Source organism: Spea bombifrons, chromosome 1 (assembly GCF_027358695.1).
Source record: "Spea bombifrons isolate aSpeBom1 chromosome 1, aSpeBom1.2.pri, whole genome shotgun sequence".
Taxonomy (NCBI): domain Eukaryota; kingdom Metazoa; phylum Chordata; class Amphibia; order Anura; family Pelobatidae; genus Spea; species Spea bombifrons.
The window spans coordinates 20,439,401-20,459,392 of record NC_071087.1 but is presented as its reverse complement, the minus strand read 5'-3'; the positions used below and the strand labels follow the sequence as shown (position 1 = coordinate 20,459,392).

Sequence of the window (19,992 nt, the reverse complement as noted above, 5' to 3'; positions counted from 1 at the left end):
ATTTACATAAAACTAAAACCACAACCAGAGCAGTTTCTATGTTTTTGCTATGTGTTTCGTGAACCTGAGATTCTACGTAACACAATATTAGGATTAAAATAATAATCAGAAAATCAAAGACAATTTTTTGGGCAATTTTACTGTATTATTTTAGTAGAAAAAAGACTAGAGAATTTTTGGAAGTGTTCAGTTCTCCTATAAAGTTTTCACAAATATGTTTTGGAAAAAAAACAACAAATTATATTACATAAGCATTAAGATGACAGCTTTCAATTAAAGATAAATAATATATATGTGTATATAAATTTGTATCAGTGTTAATCTGGAAAGTGGACATTTTATTTTAATTAAGGTATCTGTTGTTAGTGGGGACAAATTTCCTATTTTTACTTGGGAAAAGAAGTAAAAATGATAGTTCTAAACGCAATATAGAGGATTATAAAATCAAACCAATAACACAGAATTAAAAAAAAACTGTAATTAAACAACACCTCTTCGTGATTATTCCACAAGTGTTTTTTGCCATCTTTGTGTAAAAGTGGCATTATTGATATGATCTAAGGGCCCTGAAATTTAAACCCGCAATTTCTCATTACCAAGAAACTGCGAAATGAGGCTGACCTACATGCAACATTTGTAGCAGGAATGAGTACACTTATTTTTTTTAATTTTGTTATATTGGACAGATTTTCAGTCATTCTTCATTTCATCCTATCCGATTAATCTTTGATATTAAATCAATAAACCACATGAACCATAGCGATATATAATCCCTACAATTCTGAAGATGACAGCTATTTTTATTTTGTTTGAAAACAAGTAAAATTAATCCAAAAATATCCTACATTTAAAAAAATACAGGGCCAAGGTCTTGGCATGACGACATTAATAAAAAAAACAACAACTATGAAAACAGTGACAAATAAACAGAATGAAGACATTTAGTGCACTGTGTTCAGACAATGACATGGAGCATGACATTTTTTAATAATATTTTTCAGTTCTTTTTTTCTTTTCATTAGCCGCAAGGAGCTTACATGAAATAACTTATTTTACATTTTTAAGTTAAATATTTTTATATGACTAATAATTATAAAAAAAATAAAAACATGCTGCTACCTAAATAAGATCTAGCATCACACAGAGCTGGACTCTTATATATATATTGCTTTTGATGGCATAATGTGTCCAGTCCAATACGGGATATTTATATAAACCCTACTAAAAATACAAACCTCAAATCAGCGTGTTAGGTCTCACTAAACAAAGCATAGTGGAACAATTGTTCATTTGTACACGAATAAATATTTTTTTATGATTTTTTTTCATGTGTCGGTCCAAAAAAGACCTTAAGTAGTTTTCCACTAGTGCAAATCAAAGTGAAATTAACAAAAAGACGTCTTCAGGGTTGTAGGCAATATACCAGTGGGTGCCAAATTATTGTGTTACAGGAAAGAATTCTCCAAAAATGTACACTTGAGAATGTACATAAATGTAATCCTCGGTGTCATCACGTAGGAAATGTATCCTGAGATTCATTCAAATAATTTTGCATTCGTTTACAGAAAAGCGTTTCCTCCGGGCTCGTTTCTTTGCTTGGTTGATAGCTGTCCTGACGGCACACTCAAACACCTGCTGCACTCCCCTGTTGGTTAGGGCCGAACACTCTACGTATCCCTTGGCTCTCACATCTCGGGCTAACTGTTTCCCATCCGCTGAATGGATGCAAGGGACGCGCATTTGATCCAGTTCCCTCTGGTCGGTCTGAGTGGCTACCACCAGCACTGGAATATTAGGCAAATGATGCCTGACTTCAGGAATCCACTTGTTCCGGACATTCAGAAAAGATGCATGGTTGGCCACCGAGAAGCACAGTAAGACAATGTCTGCGTGTTGAAGAGAAAGCGGACGGATACTTTTGAAAGCATCATTACCTGCTGTATCCCAAAGTCCCAGACTAATCTGAATGCCGTCCATGTACACATCGATACCTGTATTTTCATACACTGTGGGTTTGTAAGTGTCGGGGAAGGCCTCAGATGTGAAACGAACGAGAAGAGAGGTTTTCCCAACAGCAGCATCGCCCACCAACACACATTTAATGGCATTCATTCTGCCCACACGTCACAGGATGTCTACTGCTAAGAGATCGGTTGGAAGTTTGCTTTATCAGCGGGGACTACTTCATTCGTCCTTCAAACCATTGTAAGGACTCAGATTCCAGTGTCCGGATAGCCTTCTCAAGCCCGCTTTTCTATAGGAGAAGAAGAGATAAAAGTATTTAGCCTGTCAACATAGTTTGAAAGGATTTATTTAAAGCAACTTTATATTCCTGTTTGAGACATTAAAAACACCCCTATTAATATTTATGGTTATGCATAAAGGTGTTGAATTTGAAAAAGTTAATCATATGTTAAAATCATTGCAACGCATGATAAAATAGAACATGTCAGGTTTTTAATAATTTGTACTTAATCAACAAGTCGTTATGGTCAAGGTTACAACCCATTGGTACGTTCATTTAGCCTGAATGCAAAATACCGCTGTAAACAGATCACATTGGGAAAATAAAAAAAAGAACTGATGCAAACTATCAGGTTATAATATGAAAGACTGCAGTATGTCACTAGTAGCAGACAGAGACCGAATAACATACAATCTAAAAGTGTTTGCACTTTTACACTACAAGAACAAGAAAATCTTAACGCCAAACAGAGCCGTAGTTTGAGATTGTAAGGCTTAAAAATAAAGCTTCAAATTATGGCTCAATAATCATATTTAAAATAAAAATAAAAAAACCTGAGCTACAAAAAAATGCCGCACGAATAACTCAGTTTTTACAAATGAAAAACAGATTGACACATGGCTCTAGTCATCTCCTATTAAACAGACGCAATACCTGGTCTTCATCTCTGTTACGTACAGAATGTCGCAGGCTGTAATGAGTGTCGTCTCCTCTAGCTCGAGAGGCTTTGCAAAGTTTTACGTTTGTATCGCTGGCAGGAAGGCAGGTTTTGTAAAAGAAAATGGAAAATAAACAGGGGATCCCAGGGCCCCTATTTGCCAGAAATAAGCCATTGGGTGCAAACCACCCTGTGCATGAGAGAGGGGCATTAATATATATATATATATATATATATATGCAAAGCCTTTACCTTAGGTATAGTTTTTTCCAGAAGCTTGAGGATCCTCTGCCCCTACGGGGTTGGCATAACTCCTATCACACAGCATATGGAATAGAGTATAGGAGACATGGTCATCCCTGTCCCATTAGGGTTAAGTAGATGCCTCATCCCATCTGCAAATCTAGACTTCATCCAAAACCATATGGGATGTGAGAAAGTGACTTAAAAACATCGATTCATATTTGTACACCTTCTGGCTTTCCCTGGTTAATTTGTCAATGTATTAAAAAAACACTTTGAATGCACAGTATCAATGTTTTGAGAGGTGGTGAATTTTGGTAGTTGGAACAGGGTCTCTGATAATTTAACTAGGAAGCAGCTAAGTCATGGTGGATGTTAGTTCGGCGTGGATTTCAGTTGGAATTTGTGAACTTGTAACTTTTTTGTCCATCTTGCGCGAGATGCTCAATTCTACCAATTCTATTGCTTCACTCTTAGTAAATAGGCCACAGTGTCTGCTAAAAACGAGTATCATACTATGAACTATAGGAAACCTTTTTAGATAGTTAATATGGGTACCGTTAAAGGTGTAGAACTAGTGAGGTAGCGCACTGTGTAAAACACATCATAACATCTTAAAATGTTCATACATTGGCTAAGAACATAACACAATTGACCCAAACATTCGAAGGGAAACCCCAGGACTTTCCCATTTGTGTTCAAATGAAAGTAAAGGAGAGCTTGCCCTCAGACTGCGCTATGTACTGTAGTTCCTATAAATATCACATTATACTCGCAGCCTTCACTAAAAACACTTCTGGAAACCTCAGCCCAACATTTCGTAAGTGCGGCCCTGTGCACCCACCATGACAATTTCAGTACATGTGTGGGAGTGTTGGAGAGCGTGAATGTGTGTATAAGTGTGTCTGAATGTATGTGTGTGTGTTTGTAATCCTATGTGCATTCTGGAGTGTTTAAATTGTAATACAATGTAGATTTGGTGTGGTTGCAAATATATATTTGCTATGTATATATACTATTATTGTTTATTGACTTTTATATAGCACATATAACAGCAATGCTGCTTGTGTAATCCAGGGACATTTAGACCTATTATATATGCCTTAATCCTATTACAGTATATACACAATTTGCTAGGACCACCAGAACAAGACTATGGCTACCTTTGAGCGTCACTGCCCCAGACTTGTATCTTACAGATAGTATCCATATGCTTAAATATAACATTAACGAAGCAACATATAAGCAACATATAAAATTAAGTTACTACTGACCTGTCTAAACTGGGAACACTAGCTGTTCAGATTTGTATAATTCATCATTTTAATGCAACTAAATCTAACCAGATAATATAATATATAACATAATATGTAATAATATACCAGGCCATGATCCGCACTGTTAAAATGGATTCATGGTTCATGTTATTACACCGTCTGTCTGTTAAATATGTAACTTTATGTAGAATGTTAACATTCATAAGGAAAACATAACAATAATGGTGAATAATGGTTGTTTTCTTGAAGACCTCAAAAATCATGGTTTCACATAAAATAAAGCTCTAATTAAAAACAGGGCATAGCTACCAGTTTTTGTTCATTGTAGAAAACACAAATCATTTGTCTTCTTATTTTAAGCCAGGTCCAAAAGTATCATGGCATTGAATTTACTCTAAGGAGATTTCCCACAATATTTATAGAATTTGTAGTTTAATAGAGTATTTCTTGTTTATCACAAACTGATCTAACTGAATGAGGCGTAACATCTGTTACAGCACCTGCATGCTACCTTCTGGTCTTTGAATGGAATTAACCGTACCAGAAAATGTTTTGCTGCTAAGTGTAAAGAGAAGGAATCCAGTAATTTACGGGTACGGACGCCTGGTAATTGTGGGTGTGCTGTTTATCACCAACCCTTCAAACAGGACAATAGGACAGTTAATAATGTGCCTTAGCTGCATATAATACCTATTTAATACTCAGACTTCCAGGATTTTTGCCCGGTCTCAGGGTGAGGGGCAGATTCTCAGGCTCACACCGTCTGGAGCCGACCTGCTTTTGCTCCCATTATGTTATAGCTGATATACCTGCTTGAATACAGGTGACTCCATTAAGTGTACTGTTAAATAATGACAAGTCAAAGTTTCAATGGCGAACCGGTATAAGATTGATTTGGGCAACACATTTGGTGCGACACGACATAGAATCTTCATGACAGGTTCTTAAAGGTTTAATATGTAAAGAATCTTAAGGGCAGCTCATTTAGAAAGTTCCCTTCTATCTATCTATCTATCTATCTATCTATCTATCTATCTATCTATAGGCTCATATAGCGTATAAACAGGGTACAAGTAACTTTCGAGCCTGTATCCATAAGTCTTTTCACTTTGCAAACCCTAAAATTCCACAGGTGGACGCAGTGTAAAGTACAGTACTTGCAGCTTTTAGTACATGCGTATTATGAAGAACTGTCTTGCTTTTTTGTGGGGTCAAGACACATTTATTTTCCTGTGGGAGGCCAGGCCAATAGTTTTCCTATAGTTATATTTAGGTGACACTTAAAAATCTGCTTTAACAAAATATCTTCCATAAATTGAATTCTCGATTTAAAGTGGTTTAAACCTCTACAAGGAGTAAGGGATGGAAGGGTCTTTTACGGTGGAGGCACCTCTGCCGTGTCATTTTCTGATTAGGGATCAAACGTTTGATTTCAAAATAGATTAGCTGGCAGTATGCTTCTACTTTACTTTTTTTTAACATAGCTCATCATGCAAGCTGCCATATTAGGCTACCTGCTCCATGCACCTAAAGGCAAGGTTTGAATGTACTTTTTTTCAGCATTTCAGAAGCTGACAATGGGCCTCTGACAGCATAGAGAAAGCCTGCACATTGAAAATGAAAACACAGGACGTCCCTCTTTAACATATACCGTATATATATATGTTATTCTGAGGAACATAAGTGCAGAATGACAGGAGTTGATAGGGAGTCCCACTTCTCACAAATCAAGCCCTGTGCCCTTATATACAATTCACAGCTTGGTGTTATTGTGTTTAATGTGATTACACGTTCACTGGGGACAATAAAATGGCAGATGTGCTCATGCTTATTAGCTTAGCATACTAGAGGTAGGGGAAAGTAATATATTTAATCAGTTCACATATTATAAGTAGTGGAAAACAGGCTGCATTATAATTCATACAGAAAGCGGGAGTGAAACCCGGGGACTACCAAATACTGTTAACACTTTCATAGCCAGGGCCGGACTGGGACTGAAAAGCAGCCCTGGAAAAATTTGGAGACCAGCCCCATATAGTTTATCTCACGGTGAAGCTCTTATACCCACACGCACCCCTTATACACACCCGAGTCACACTATGTGCCATTCTTTTTATCTCATTATTTGTATTAAAATGCCAGAAGGCAAAAGTGTTAAAAGGCCCTAATAAATGAAATACATTATATATAATGGGATCAAAACATTTACTACTGCGAACATTTTTAGATGAAAGAGTTCCATTTTATTCAGTGGAACAAAACACTGATCACATTATTCTTCACCATATTCTGGTAAGAAACTTTTATTTCTTTATTAATTCATGTAGACTATTTTTTTCCATATTTAATAAAAGCTATGATTGAGACAGGTTTGGTTTTTATTTCCTTTCATTTGACAACCTACCCCCGAGTTATGCACCTCTGCCCCCAGGCTTGCCACTCTGCCCCCTGATATGCCTTCTAACCCCCTATATGCCACTCTGCCTCCAGAAATCCCTTATACCCCCTATATGCCACTCTGTCCCATGATATGCCTTCTAACCCCCTATATGCCACTCTGCCATATAGGGGGTTAAAAGGCATATCATGGGACAGAGTGGCATATAGGGGGGTATAAGGCATTTCTGGAGGCAGAGCGGCATAAAGGGGGTTAAAAGGCATACCATGGGGCACTCTGCCTACAGAAAAGCCTTATGCCCCCTATATGCCACTCTGCCTCCCCAATATGCTTTATACCATCCTATATGCCCCTCTGCCCCATGACATCCCTTTTAACTCCCTTTATGCCACTCTGCCTCCAGATATGCCGTTGACCCCCTATATGTCACTCTGCATCCAGAAATGCCTTATACCCCTAGATGCCACTCTGGCATATAGGGGGTTAAAAGGCATATCATGGGACAGAGTAGCATATAGGGGGGGTATAAGGCATTTCTGGAGGCAGAGTGGCATAAAGGGGGTGAAAAGGCATATCATGGGGCACTCTGCCTCCAGAAAAGCCTTATACCCCCCTATATGCCACTCTGCCTCCCTGATATGCCTCAACCCTCCTATATGCCACTCTGTCCCATGATATGCCTTCTAACCCCCTATATGCCACTCTGCCATATAGGGGGTTAAAAGGCATATCATGGGACAGAGTGGCATATAGGGGGTATAAGGCATTTCTGGAGGCAGAGTGGCATGAAGGGGGTTAAAAGGCATATCATGGGGCACTCTGCCTCCAGAAAAGCCTTATGCCCCCTATATGCCACTCTGCCTCCCCGATATGCTTTATACCCTCCTATATGCTCCTCTGCCCCATGATATACCTTTTAACCCCCTTTATGCCACTCTGCCTCCAGATATGCCTTTTGACCCCCTATATGTCACTCTGCATCCAGAAATGCCTTATACCCCTATATGCAACTCTGGCATATAGGGGGTTAAAAGGCATATCATGGGACAGAGTGGCATATAGGGGGGTATAAGGCATTTCTGGAGGCAGAGTGGCATATAGGGGGACACACTTACACACACACACATGCCGATTTTTTTTGTTTTTAACAAATACAAAAAACATACAGTACAAAAATACATTATTTTACTCACCTTCTACTTCTCTTGACTTCCTGGTAGCTGCACACTGTTCTCCTCTATGCTGACAGGATGCCACTGACCTGACATCCGGTGCTGCAGCAGTGCGAGGGGGCGGAGCTTCCACCTCACGCTGCTCCCATCACTATGCAGCCATCAGACTGCTGGGAATGTAATCTAAACGGCCGGTGCGTGCTGATGCCGCCGGCCGGAGCTACTTTAACACTTTTTTTTTTAATGTAATATGGCAGGCTGGATCGGCTTGCCATATAAAGTAAAAAAAAAAGTATTAAAGCAGAGGCGGCCGGCGGCATCAGCACGCATCGGCCGTTCAGATTACATTCCCAGCAATCTGATGGCCGCATAGTGATGGGAGCAGCGTGAGGGGTGAAAGGTCAGTGCGAGGGGGCGGAGCTTTCACCCCTCACACTGCTCCCATCACTAGACGGCCATCGCACACGGCTGCTGGGTGCTGATACCGGACGGCCGGCCGCATCAGCACCCAGCGGCCGCTTTGATTAGATTTCGGGCAGCCTGGGGGGCAGCTCAGCGGCTGTCTTCATGGCCGCCCAGCCCACGGACCTTCCGGCCCACCGGGAAATTTCCCGGTATCCCGGTGGGCCAGTCCGGCCCTGTTCATAGCCAAACCTGAGCCACAACACATTGTAGAGCTTTGACACCAAGACAATAAATTGCATACGGTGCCAAAATAGCACATATTTCAAGTCTGCATTTACAACGCAATAGTTATAGAATGTTCTTTAGTACTGAGTTCATTTCTCTGTGGCTCAATGTTTAGTGCATATGATGGCTGGAGTGTCTCTTTAAGATCGCTTGCTTGGTGGGCAGTTAAAATGGAACTTTAGGAAAGTTATGATACAAATGAAAGTTGAAAAAATACTTTTAGTCCTAAAGTAGAAAGAATAGAATTAGAACATTCTTTATTGCAGTGTGGAAGAAAAAAGGAATTTACAGCCTTTGTGAATAATTGTGTTGCATATGTAATATCACTTTAGTTGCGGTGCTTCATTTTTTTTTATTAACCAAAAAGCCACCAAATATTTATCTACGTTTTTATCAAATTTCACAGTAAACTAATTATACTTATTAAACTAATATGGTATGCTCATTGCCAGTTATTTGTAAGAGCGTGACTACTACCTTACTATCCACACTTTGCATCAGGAGGATATGATCAAGATATTAAAAGGACAGTCCAGCATCCCATCCAACTCCACCAAAGAAGAAAGAATCTTAAAGTACTATGTATTTTAATGTGCATTGTATAACAAAGAAAAAAAAAAGAAAACCACAAACTATCCTTTTTGTGCTCTGTTATTTGCATCAGTTAAAGCAGCCAGTCACTGGCATGGAAACGCTTCCATTGAAATCCATCGGAGGGCTTTCACTGCGTGTGTACAGGGGTCCTTTAACCCCCCCCGGAACTCTCCAGCGAGTCAGTTCTGTAGCTGGCTGGTGGTGAGTATAGCGTGCATGCACATCATTTGGCCTTAATTTTCATTTGATGTAGACAAACAAATTACGGAAACATACAATTATTTCGGAACAGTATATTATGGGGCAAATTGTACGGTTTTTACATGCAATCGGGGACTGCCTGGCCCTGAATTATGCATAGATAATGAAGTGAAATAAGATTTTGTGCCATGATAAAACTCAGCCAAAATGAATTATTTATTGAATAAACCTGATCTACAAGGGTGCCAGTGCTTTTTTATCATCCTTTTTTATCATCCTTATACAACACAAAGGGGTACAACCAGCAATCCTGGCCTACAAATGTGAGAAATGCTCTTTCAAATTTAGGATCATTATTAGTTCACTATAAGGAACTAGCAATTAACAGTAAGGTGTTTGCCATTCGGGATGGTTCCAGCCTAGATTTCTGCCACTAGCAGGTGTCCAAACTGTTTGGGAAACATCTCTAATATATTATATAATATAACCAGAATAAAGTTTGGCTATAATAGCTAGAGAACAAGCTAAACTATGAAAATGAAAGTAGTGTTGAACATGAAAAAAAGCCCCCAAATTCTGAAGAACCCTCTACAACTTTTTTAAGCTCCAGGATTAGTAGAACCAAATACGATGGCCACCACCAAGTGTTCTCATGTGGAAGTCCAATGTTGCAAAGCTGAAGAACCACTCAAACATTCAAATTGGACGGAGTATTTACTGATAATCAAAACCAACTAACGGTGGCAAGGCCCTAGTTAGATAAGAGCGGGGGGACCATTATCCCTGTTGCACAGGTACAAATAAAGCAAATAAGGAAATAGGTGGACTGGTGGACCGGGCAACCACAGTAATCCATGTTCACCATTTCATTGTAGGGTATCATGAGATAGATACTTAAAGGGATTTAACAAATTGCAGGAGGAAAGGTTATTTCAAAGGAGGAGAAACATGAGCTCAAGAGGTCATAGTCTTAAACATTTTACGTTACTGGGAGGGTGGTAGATAAGTGGAACAGTCTCCTTTCAGAAGTGGTAGAGGCTTGTACAATAAAGAAATTTAAACACACATGGGAGCTATAATGCTCTGCGGACTCTGCGGACTCTGCGGAAAATTGGGCAGACCAGAAGGTCCAAATGGTTATCTTTCATCAAATTATCTGCTTCTATGTATCATTGACACCCCCCTCCAAGGGCTATCTTTCCCCTGCCTCCTCAGTAATGTTTTTAACTTGTATGTTATTGTATGTGTTTATAAATTGTTCTAAGAGCGCTGCAAATCTGCCGGCGCTTTATAAATAAATGTAATATAATGTAATGTAATGTTTAGTTTCAAAACCGTTTCAAATATTTTGGGTATATGAGTATTCCATATGCAGATCAAAAAACAGTATACGGCTGTGTGAGAAGTAAGCCAAACACACAAAAACTGTAACAATTTACATGGCAGTATGACTTTCTATCACTGTGGAGAATCCCACTCTACTCATGGACGAGTATGAGGCCAAGTGGTGAATCAGACCCGGTCTGGCTACAAAGTTAGATTCTGTATGTATGCATTTCCCGTAATTCATTGTTGGCCATCTTAAGTATTTCCCTTAAAGAGGGGCTTATAACACCCCCTTGGGAAATTAAAAGCATTCCTTAAGTGGTCTCCACCAATAAGTGAATTGATTAAATGCTTCTCAATCTAAAAGCCATGCAAAAGTCTTGTGTTAAATGGAAAGTGAACTTTTTCCAAACGCACCAAATTTTCTTAATGACGATATTTTACATTTACAAAAAATAGCCCAAAATAAACATAAAATATTGCAGCACCGTTGTATGCTATGACATTCGTTTCTGAAGATTCTGTTACAAAAAAAATGTTATGGGAAATCAATTAATCTGAAGTAGGTCAATATGAAATAAATAATTAAAGGGAAATACAAGATATTTTATTACGTGAAGGAATCATTGTGTTCAGGAGTAAATATGCATTGAAAAGCTCCGAGCCCACTATTTAAATAGAATACAGATCACAAGAGAGTTCTACTGCTTTACTGCCGTCATTTCTACATTATTTTCCTTTAAAGTTGTTACAGGACTTGTGAAAGGGCATATGTGGCTAATACTTGTTTATCCTTTGCACACAGAACATGGCACCCTAGCCATGGATTTGTGTGCTTAGCATTTTTTTCACCCCTATATATATATATATTATGCGCTAGGTTTATTGTAGCTTTCATATTCTGAAAAATCCTAAAATAACGGTTTTTGGCTAATTGTATAATGGTACATTTTATAAAAAAAACATCTTTTTATATATATAATATACCCGAGACAAATTTCTATTAACAGAGATAAAGTTAGATCTGGTAACTGAATAGTGATTCTTCTACACACTGCATATCACAAAAGTAGAAGAACGTGATAGAAAAAAGCTATCGTGTGTTACAGAATGAAGGCTAACGTGTTACTTTCCTGTGTCTTGTTCAAAAAGGATTTTTCTCTTGAGTTTATGTCCGATTTAATTTAATACACCCATTAATATTCTATAACACAAGATATCTGCTCCATGGCTGGTCCTCAACAACAAAGCTCCCTGGGCAAAAGCCTTTTTGTCAATTCACACGCACACACACACACACGCACACACACACATACAAACTATGCCTTTGTTATATATGTAGAATGCCAATGTACACGTAGACCTCTTGTACGCATCCCCCACAAATGGACCACCAGAGCCCTCCTGTTTCAGGCCTGATTAGCCTGGCCAACGCTGATCTACTTCCGGTAATTTCATGTTATGCATTTAAATGACATTTTTTTTAAATGTACAGAAATGGTTAGTTACCCCCCAAAAAACAGTTTTTCGAACGTTAGTTTGAGCATAGCTAATTATGAAGAAAAATAGGCAGAGATTTAAAGTCTTCAGGCAAATTTGGACAGAACAAATTACTTTGTGGATTGAAAATGATCAAATGTTTAGGAATAAGACAAATTCTTTATTTGGTTAATACTCCCCTCTCTGAATTATTATTGTGCTGCGTAGTTAAGGGTTAGATCCATTGTAGCTCCTGAGTATATTGCCGATACTATGTTAAAATTAGTCATAAAATGTATTGTTCAATCGTTTTTCTAAATATATCCAGAAAGGTATGATATACTGTATATATATATATAATTTGAATTTGTGTTATCAAAAAACCCTGACATCCGATTCTTGATAAAAGTAGACATCAAGTTAAAAGTATATTACATACGATTCAATATATAAATTATCATATATACATTCTTTGCCTAAGTATTTTACTTTTCCTTATTTATTGTTGTATATTTAGTGGGTTTTTTTAAATGTACAGGCTATCTGGTGCTTCATGGTATAAAAGAAATAAGCTTTGTAACGCAAATTTAAATTGGTGTTCACATAAAATACCTTTTGAAGTTGGAAACAATGACAAAATAACAACCGTCATATTTAAAAGAAATATATTCTGACGTATTAAATAGGAACAAACTTTAAGGAAGATAACAGACGTTTGGCCAATTAAACTTTGCGTTGTCTTTTTGTTCAAACGGTAGCTGTATGTCTATCCTGTCCATGTTTAAACTGAAGGCCAAACTGTATTAACTTCCGTATTAACACTTCTGCTGGAAGGCTATTCTGTTTGCCCAAAACAAAACAACAGAAACTATATATATTATCCAGACTTACCTACTTTCTGCCAGTATTCGCAATTGTTACAAAGAGCAATGACACTGGGATTTACAGAAGAGGAGAGATTGGAGAAGAACCAGTATAGAAAACGAGTGATCATCAGGTTCCCGACACACACATCAGTTTTAATGGCGCATCACGAAATCTATAAAACATAAGAAAATGCAAAGTGACCTTTGAGGGCTTTCCGTAGGTAGAACAATGAGTTAAAAGCAAGTTTCTGTTGATAGATAAAGGTTCTAATGAATGATCCAAGCTCACTCTTTCTCAGTGAGGAGTACACTCATTTTTTCTAATCTGCTTAATATTGACGATGAGATTCAGACCAGTTTATATCCTGCTCTACAGCCTCCTGGGAAGCCCAAACACAACCTGGTATGGACACGAGACAAATTATTAGATTCGCAGGTGGTGTTTTTTTCCAGCATTCAACAAAACAAGATGTTCGTTATGTGTCGGTAACTGTCTTCTGCGGACGTGGAGTGATAAAACGCAGATGTTAGTTTGGTTTTGGTAACAAAATGAGAGCTTAACAGCCATCCTGCAAACACAAACGGCTACAACCTGAAAGTGAAGAAATACGCATCTCAAAAAATTCCAAAAAATAAGAGGGTGCGTCACGTCCAAATCTAAATTGCATTTAAACGCGCTGTGGCGTCACTCATGATAAACAACACACAAATGTTTACTTAATAATTTATGTAGATTTGTACCTTAAAGTTGTAATGTCTCTTAGGAGTAAACAAAGGGCGCCTCCAGCAATAATCTATAATATAAACATAAAGAGAAAGACTTTAATTACAAACCCACTGCGATCTGATACTGCAGTCTCGCATTATAGATGATTCCTGGAGACCCCCTTGTTTACTCCTTAGGGGTATTACAAATTTAAGTGCAGGTCTACATACCCCAGAGTAGGCTTGTGCTCCGGAAAGAATGAGTGGCTGGGTATGCACTGAATTCTTGCTTTATTTTGTATATTTGTCATTATTATTATTATAGCAGCAACCCAGAAATGTCTATGTTTTATACTTTTATAGGTTGTGCGCTCCCCTTTCTGTATATTTTTTTGGCTATGTATACTTTAATTCACGTATACATAAAGGGCGGTTTCCTCTTGTCCACTTGCCAGATAGGTGGGAAATTGGAACAGACAAGTAGAACAATTGATATTTTCCAAATATCAAATATTGTGGAATTATAACTTTTCTTTGCTGGCTAGTATTTTTTCTTCTAACTGGTAAAGTGCCCGGCTATGTATATACAATAAGTAGTAAGTTGAGGATGTTCCAGTTTTGCGAACAGGTCCAGATCTGAACTTCCCTATTGACCATGTTTTGAAAAATACCAAGTTTATCTTCAGAATGTGTTCCAGAAGCACAGTATAGCCCAGTAGCTTACTATTAAAGTAGGGTATCTGTCTTTAGTACATGCAGGGGCTTGTTTTGAGTTAAATAATCAGAAAGATCAATAAAAACATTACCTAAGGTTGAAGAAATTCAAAATCGCATAGCATCTTCTGGGATGTAGGCGTGAAAGGCGTAAGGTAGAAATGACAGCAGGTCCTCGGAGTAGCTGTCTGTATAAGTGAAGGTGGTTTGAGTGTGCGAGGGGCTGCTGCCTGGTGGGGAGAGAAGAAGGAAGAAGCTGGGGAGATGTGTCATCAGGGCTGTGTGAAGTATACATCTGCATATCCGCTTCCTGCTCGCTGACGGTGACACCAAGCCGAGGAGACAATAAACTATGGTACAAATAACAACAAGCACTGCAAACCCCAGCGGACCGAATAGGGAACTAGTTTGGGAGCATTTGGGAAAATGCATAATCTTGTTTTAGTAAATACGCCACCACAACTGTAACCTGCAATTTGAATAGAACCCAACGGTCACCAAGACGGTTGCATTCCATTACTATACCTGCATAGTGTCCCCCACCAGCTATTCTATTATCTCACATGGTTCATTCTACCGAGTTATACATTCAGGACCAGTGCTGTGAAAAAAGTATTTCTTCATGTGAAAAAGGAAGTACACCCTCTTTGAATTCTATGGTTTTACATATAGGGACATAATCTATTCCTTAGCAGGTCGAAAAATTAGGCAACTACAACCTCGGATGCTCAACAACACATGACATATTGCACTATGACATGATGTATTTAACAAAAAATAAAACCAAAATGGAGAAGCCATGTGTGAAAAACGAAGTACACCATTACTGCTTATGAATTAAGATGTTAAGTAGCATGCAGGTGCTGCTAATCAAATGTCCTTGATTAACTGATCATCTGCCAAGGTGTTAACACAATGCCAAGGAGGAAAAGACATTAGCAATGACCCATCAATCTTGGAAGGGTTATAAGGCCATTTCCAAACAAGTTAAAACCCATCAATCTACAGTGAGAAAGATTATTCAAAAGTTGAAAACGATGCAATACACAGAATTGTAAGAAACTGTCAAAGCTGAGTGGGGATTGGAGCGCAGCGCAGAGAGACACCGGGTGCAAGGGAGTGAAGTAAAGGGCAATCCAACACACAAAGTCCAATAAATAGCCAAGGGTCAAAAGTCCGTGTAATTGAATCAGAAGGTTCGCAGTACAACAAGGGTAATCCAAAAACAAAGTCCAGAAATCCAGCCAAGGGTCAAAAGTCCATATAATCCAATAGGGAACTTGAACAACCAAGTACTGAAGGTACAGGGTTGCAGGTTTAAATAGCCCGCCTAATTGTTACTCCTCCTCAAACCCCTCCTCTCTCTGTGGCTGTCAATTAGTCCCTAATCCCTCCCCTCTGTGGTTAGACCGCAGGACACGCCTCTCCTGGCTGTCAGTAGAGGTTTGGGACCGCAGGACACGCCCCCCCTGGCTGCTAGCAGCGGTCTGGGACCGCAGGACCCGCCCCCCCGCCATACTGCTAGTCCCGGCGTCTGCCGCTTGCGGCTGCCGCCGCAACAGAGACCGGGGACGCGGCCCGCGGCACGGAGATGCCGTGCCGTGCGGCCGAGGACGTGGTTGCTCGGCGGGGACTCCGCCGCCGACGGGTTGGGACCCGACGGGCACGTGGCCGAGGACGCCCGCCGGTGTCGCCGCCGGGTGAGGACCCCCGCCGACGACCGGTAGGGTCCTGACAGAAACTCACAGTTTGCATGTTAAATGTTAAAGTAAATTTAGAAAAAGACTAAACAGGTACGGTTTGTTTGGAAGGGTTGCCAGGAGAAAGAATCTTCTCTCTAAAAAGAACATGGCAGCACGGCTTAGGTTTTTAAAGTTGCATCTGAACAAACCACAAGACATCTGGAACAATGTCCTTTGGACGGACGAGACCATAGTTGCAGATATTTGGCCATAATGCACCATGCCACTTTGGCAAAAACCAAACACAGCATCTCAGCACAAACACCTTATACCAACTGTCAAGCAGGGTGGTGGAGGAGTGATGATTTGGGCTTGTTTTGCAGCCACAGGACATGGGAACCTTACAGGCATTGAGTCGAGTACACCAGCAGATCTACAACAGAATGACTGAAAAAGAAAAAGATTCAAGGTGTTGCAATGGCCCAGTCAAAGTCCAGACCTCAACCCGATTGAAATGCTGTGGCGGGACCTTAAGAGAGCTGTGCATAAACAAATGCCCACAAACCTTAATGGACTAAAGCAACGTTGTAAAGAAGAGTGGGCCAATAATATGAGAGATTTATAAAGTCATACAGAAAATGCTTACTATTGCTGCTAAAGGTGGTTCTACAGGCTATTAAATCATAAGGTGTACTTTGTTTTCACACATGGCTTATCCATTTTGGGTTTTTGTTTGTTTAATTATTAATGGCATGGTGAAATATGTCATGTTTTGCTGTTCATCTGGGGTTGTATTCACCTATTTTTTAGACCTGCTAGGAAAAAGATGATTGTTATTATGTCTTGATATGCAAAACCATAGAATTCAAAGAGGGTCTACTTTCTTTTTCACACGACTTTATGTATATATATATATATATATATATATATATATACACACACCAATCAATCAAAACATTATGACCACCTACCTAATATTGTGTGGCTCCCCCTTTTTGCAGCCAAAGCAGCCCTGACCCGTGGAGACATGTAGTCCACTAGATGTTAGCAGCAGATCCTTTAAGTCCTTCAAGATGCAAGGTGAGGCCTCCAGGGATGCATCCTGATGCCATGTGTTCTCCAGGTAAACGACGCACACACCCAGCCATCCATGTGATGGCCAACCTGGCCAACTTCTTCCATTGCTCTGTGGTCCAGTTGTTATGCTCACATGCCCATTGTAGGTGCTTTTGGCAGTGGGCAGTGGTCAGCATTGGCACCCTAACTGGTCTGCTGCTACACAGCATCATACATAACAAACTGTGATGCACTTTGTGTTCTGACTTCTTTTTATCAGAACCAACATTAACTTTTTCAGTAATTGGAGCTACAGTAACTCGTCTGTTGGATTTGACCACACAGGCCAGCCTTGGCCAACCATGACCCTGTTGCCGGTTCACCACTTTTTGTACTTTGGACCAGTTTTCATAGTTACTGACCATTGCGGACTGAGAACACAATCTCTCTTTAAGTATGCTTGTTAGTTGTGAGGGGCACTGATGAAATACTGCACCCAGTTCGTTTGCTCTCGTAATGTGTGCTTATGGGCAGCCAACGGGTGGGACAGCGGGATGGTCATGGGACTGGGTTATTGGAGAGGCAAATATATGTTTCACTATGCTACATATATTTAATTTTAACAACATTTTTATCTTTATAACAAAACCTTTCAGGGAAATTGCATTTTTTTAAATTATTGTCTCTGTTGTTCTGGTTGTAGCAGAAGTATGTGCTGATCGCTGTTGTATCCCCGCTTCAAACACTGCAGAAACTGTACATGTGTATGTGCTTGTGGCCATGTTCTGGTTTCCTGGTCTAGTCAGCTGTTCCCATCGACACAAAATATGGGCCAGAAACTGAAATGTTTACATTTTTCTGCCTGTTAAAAGAAATCCGTAAAGACGATAAGAAGATAATTTCAATGCGATGAGACGGAGAGAGAGGTTTTCTTTTTAGTGTAAAATTGGTTTATTTGTTTTGTTTCATATGTTTAATAGGACCGGGTCTGGGGGTTGACGATGACTTCCGCAGATGATCCCTGCTGGTCCTCATGTTTTCTGCCTGCGAACCAACAAGTTGAAAAATGTTAATGTCAATTCCATATATCGCAGTGTGCTTATTTTATCTGCATTTAATTGTCTGTCTATCATGTGATTTTCCTATTTAGCATATAATCTTGAATAAATAATAATTAAAAAAGATATTTAAAATGAAATTTTGTAAGTTGAAGCAATTGTGGCTTAGAAAGGGGAAACACTCCTTCTTGACTCCAAAATACTAATTGGATCAACAACTAATCCTGTCTATATAACTAGTTATATCCCTGCGTATTCTTGTTTACTAAAAGATCAAACAGCCAATATTTAAAGGCATCTATTGAATGTGATGGCACAAGTCCATGTAGCGTATGGGTACTAACACGGCACTTGCGTATTGTTCTTTGGTGAGGCTGCCTGGGGCATTAAACTGTCCCTTTAAGGCTTTGTATGCTTGTTTGCAGTCATTTTCTAGTTTACAGCAGCTATGACCTCAGCTTTGCATATATCTCCACAATAACTCTGCAACAGATGCATTCTTACATAGATTTGTCATAGAAACGATAATAATGTCTCATGGGACCACATTTGGCACAAGATGCCACATACAGCGAACTACTCATAATGTGGGGTGCCATGGCTGAGTGCTTACACTCACACCCCAGATATTGCTTTGTATGATAAAACTGTGTTTCAGTTAAAAAAAACACAAAAAACATGGTTCTCAGAACTGAAATCAGAGCACCGAAACCACAAGTGTTTTTTATCACTTGTGAACCAGCAGATGATCCGGGTGGGTTTAATTTGTATTTCCCCTGTAACCATTAATTATGGTTGATGCCTTGGCATTTCTTATAAATGTCATATAAATAAAATGTGTTTAAAAAAAAACAAAAAACTATTAGCACTTTTTATGCTAGAGCAACCCTTAGGTATCTCTATACAAGGCATTGATATTGAAATTTATAAATATCTTACCTCTTTAAACCCCAATCCAGGGCTGGAATGGGGTTAGAATCTGGCCTGGCACTTTGAGGCTAGAGGTTGATAAATGACATCCGCCGGATGGATAGACGTGGATGCGTGCCACGCTAGTAAACTCTCACACATCCCAAGGGTCAAGCAGCACCGCTATGCCACATATTGTATTATATTGTCTGTATAGTATTATTATGTATTGATTATTTAGATAATAGTGCCCCGATTATGTGCAAAGCAAGGCTACTATTATGTGCTTTGGAATTAAGAGTGCAATAGAAAGTCTAGTGCAATGTTTGTTTAGGTGTGTACTTTGATATTACTAAATGTAGTAAATTGCTGTTAATTAGATAATAATCCCCTTAGAAATTATTTATGGTTTTAGGACATCAGTAATTGCTATTAAATAAATTGGTGTCTTATGGATGTATTATTATATTTAGAATATCTTTGTATTTATCTCATATGGTTTTATGTGTAAATATGGGAGCATCTTTTTTATGTATTATACGTGAATATATTATTAAATTCATACATATAATATTGAAATATATATTTAATATATATTTAGAAAATTATTCTGATAATCATTTTTTACAAATACATTATTTTTAAATAATTTATTTTTTATATTCAAAAGGATGCTCACTATCAAGATGAATTGGTTTATTGAGTATAGGCAGGTGATT

At 38.9% G+C, this 19,992-nt stretch overlaps 1 protein-coding gene across 1 annotated transcript; it reads right to left on the bottom strand.

Annotated features, from left to right (window-relative positions):
• Positions 1–789: 789 nt before the first annotated feature.
• Positions 790–14,769, bottom strand: RHOH (ras homolog family member H). The gene is made up of 3 exons (XM_053454985.1): positions 14,661–14,769; positions 13,175–13,322; positions 790–2,254 (listed from the first exon to the last, which is right to left on the bottom strand). Exon 3 carries the CDS (start codon positions 2,110–2,112, stop codon positions 1,540–1,542), a length of 573 nt encoding a protein of 190 aa, XP_053310960.1. The 5' UTR covers positions 2,113–2,254; positions 13,175–13,322; positions 14,661–14,769; the 3' UTR covers positions 790–1,539.
• Positions 14,770–19,992: the final 5,223 nt, after the last annotated feature.

Excerpts from the sequence above, each read along its gene's own strand:
- RHOH (XM_053454985.1), bottom strand. The coding sequence starts at position 2,112 with ATGAATGCCATTAAATGTGTGTTGGTGGGCGATGCTGCTGTTGGGAAA.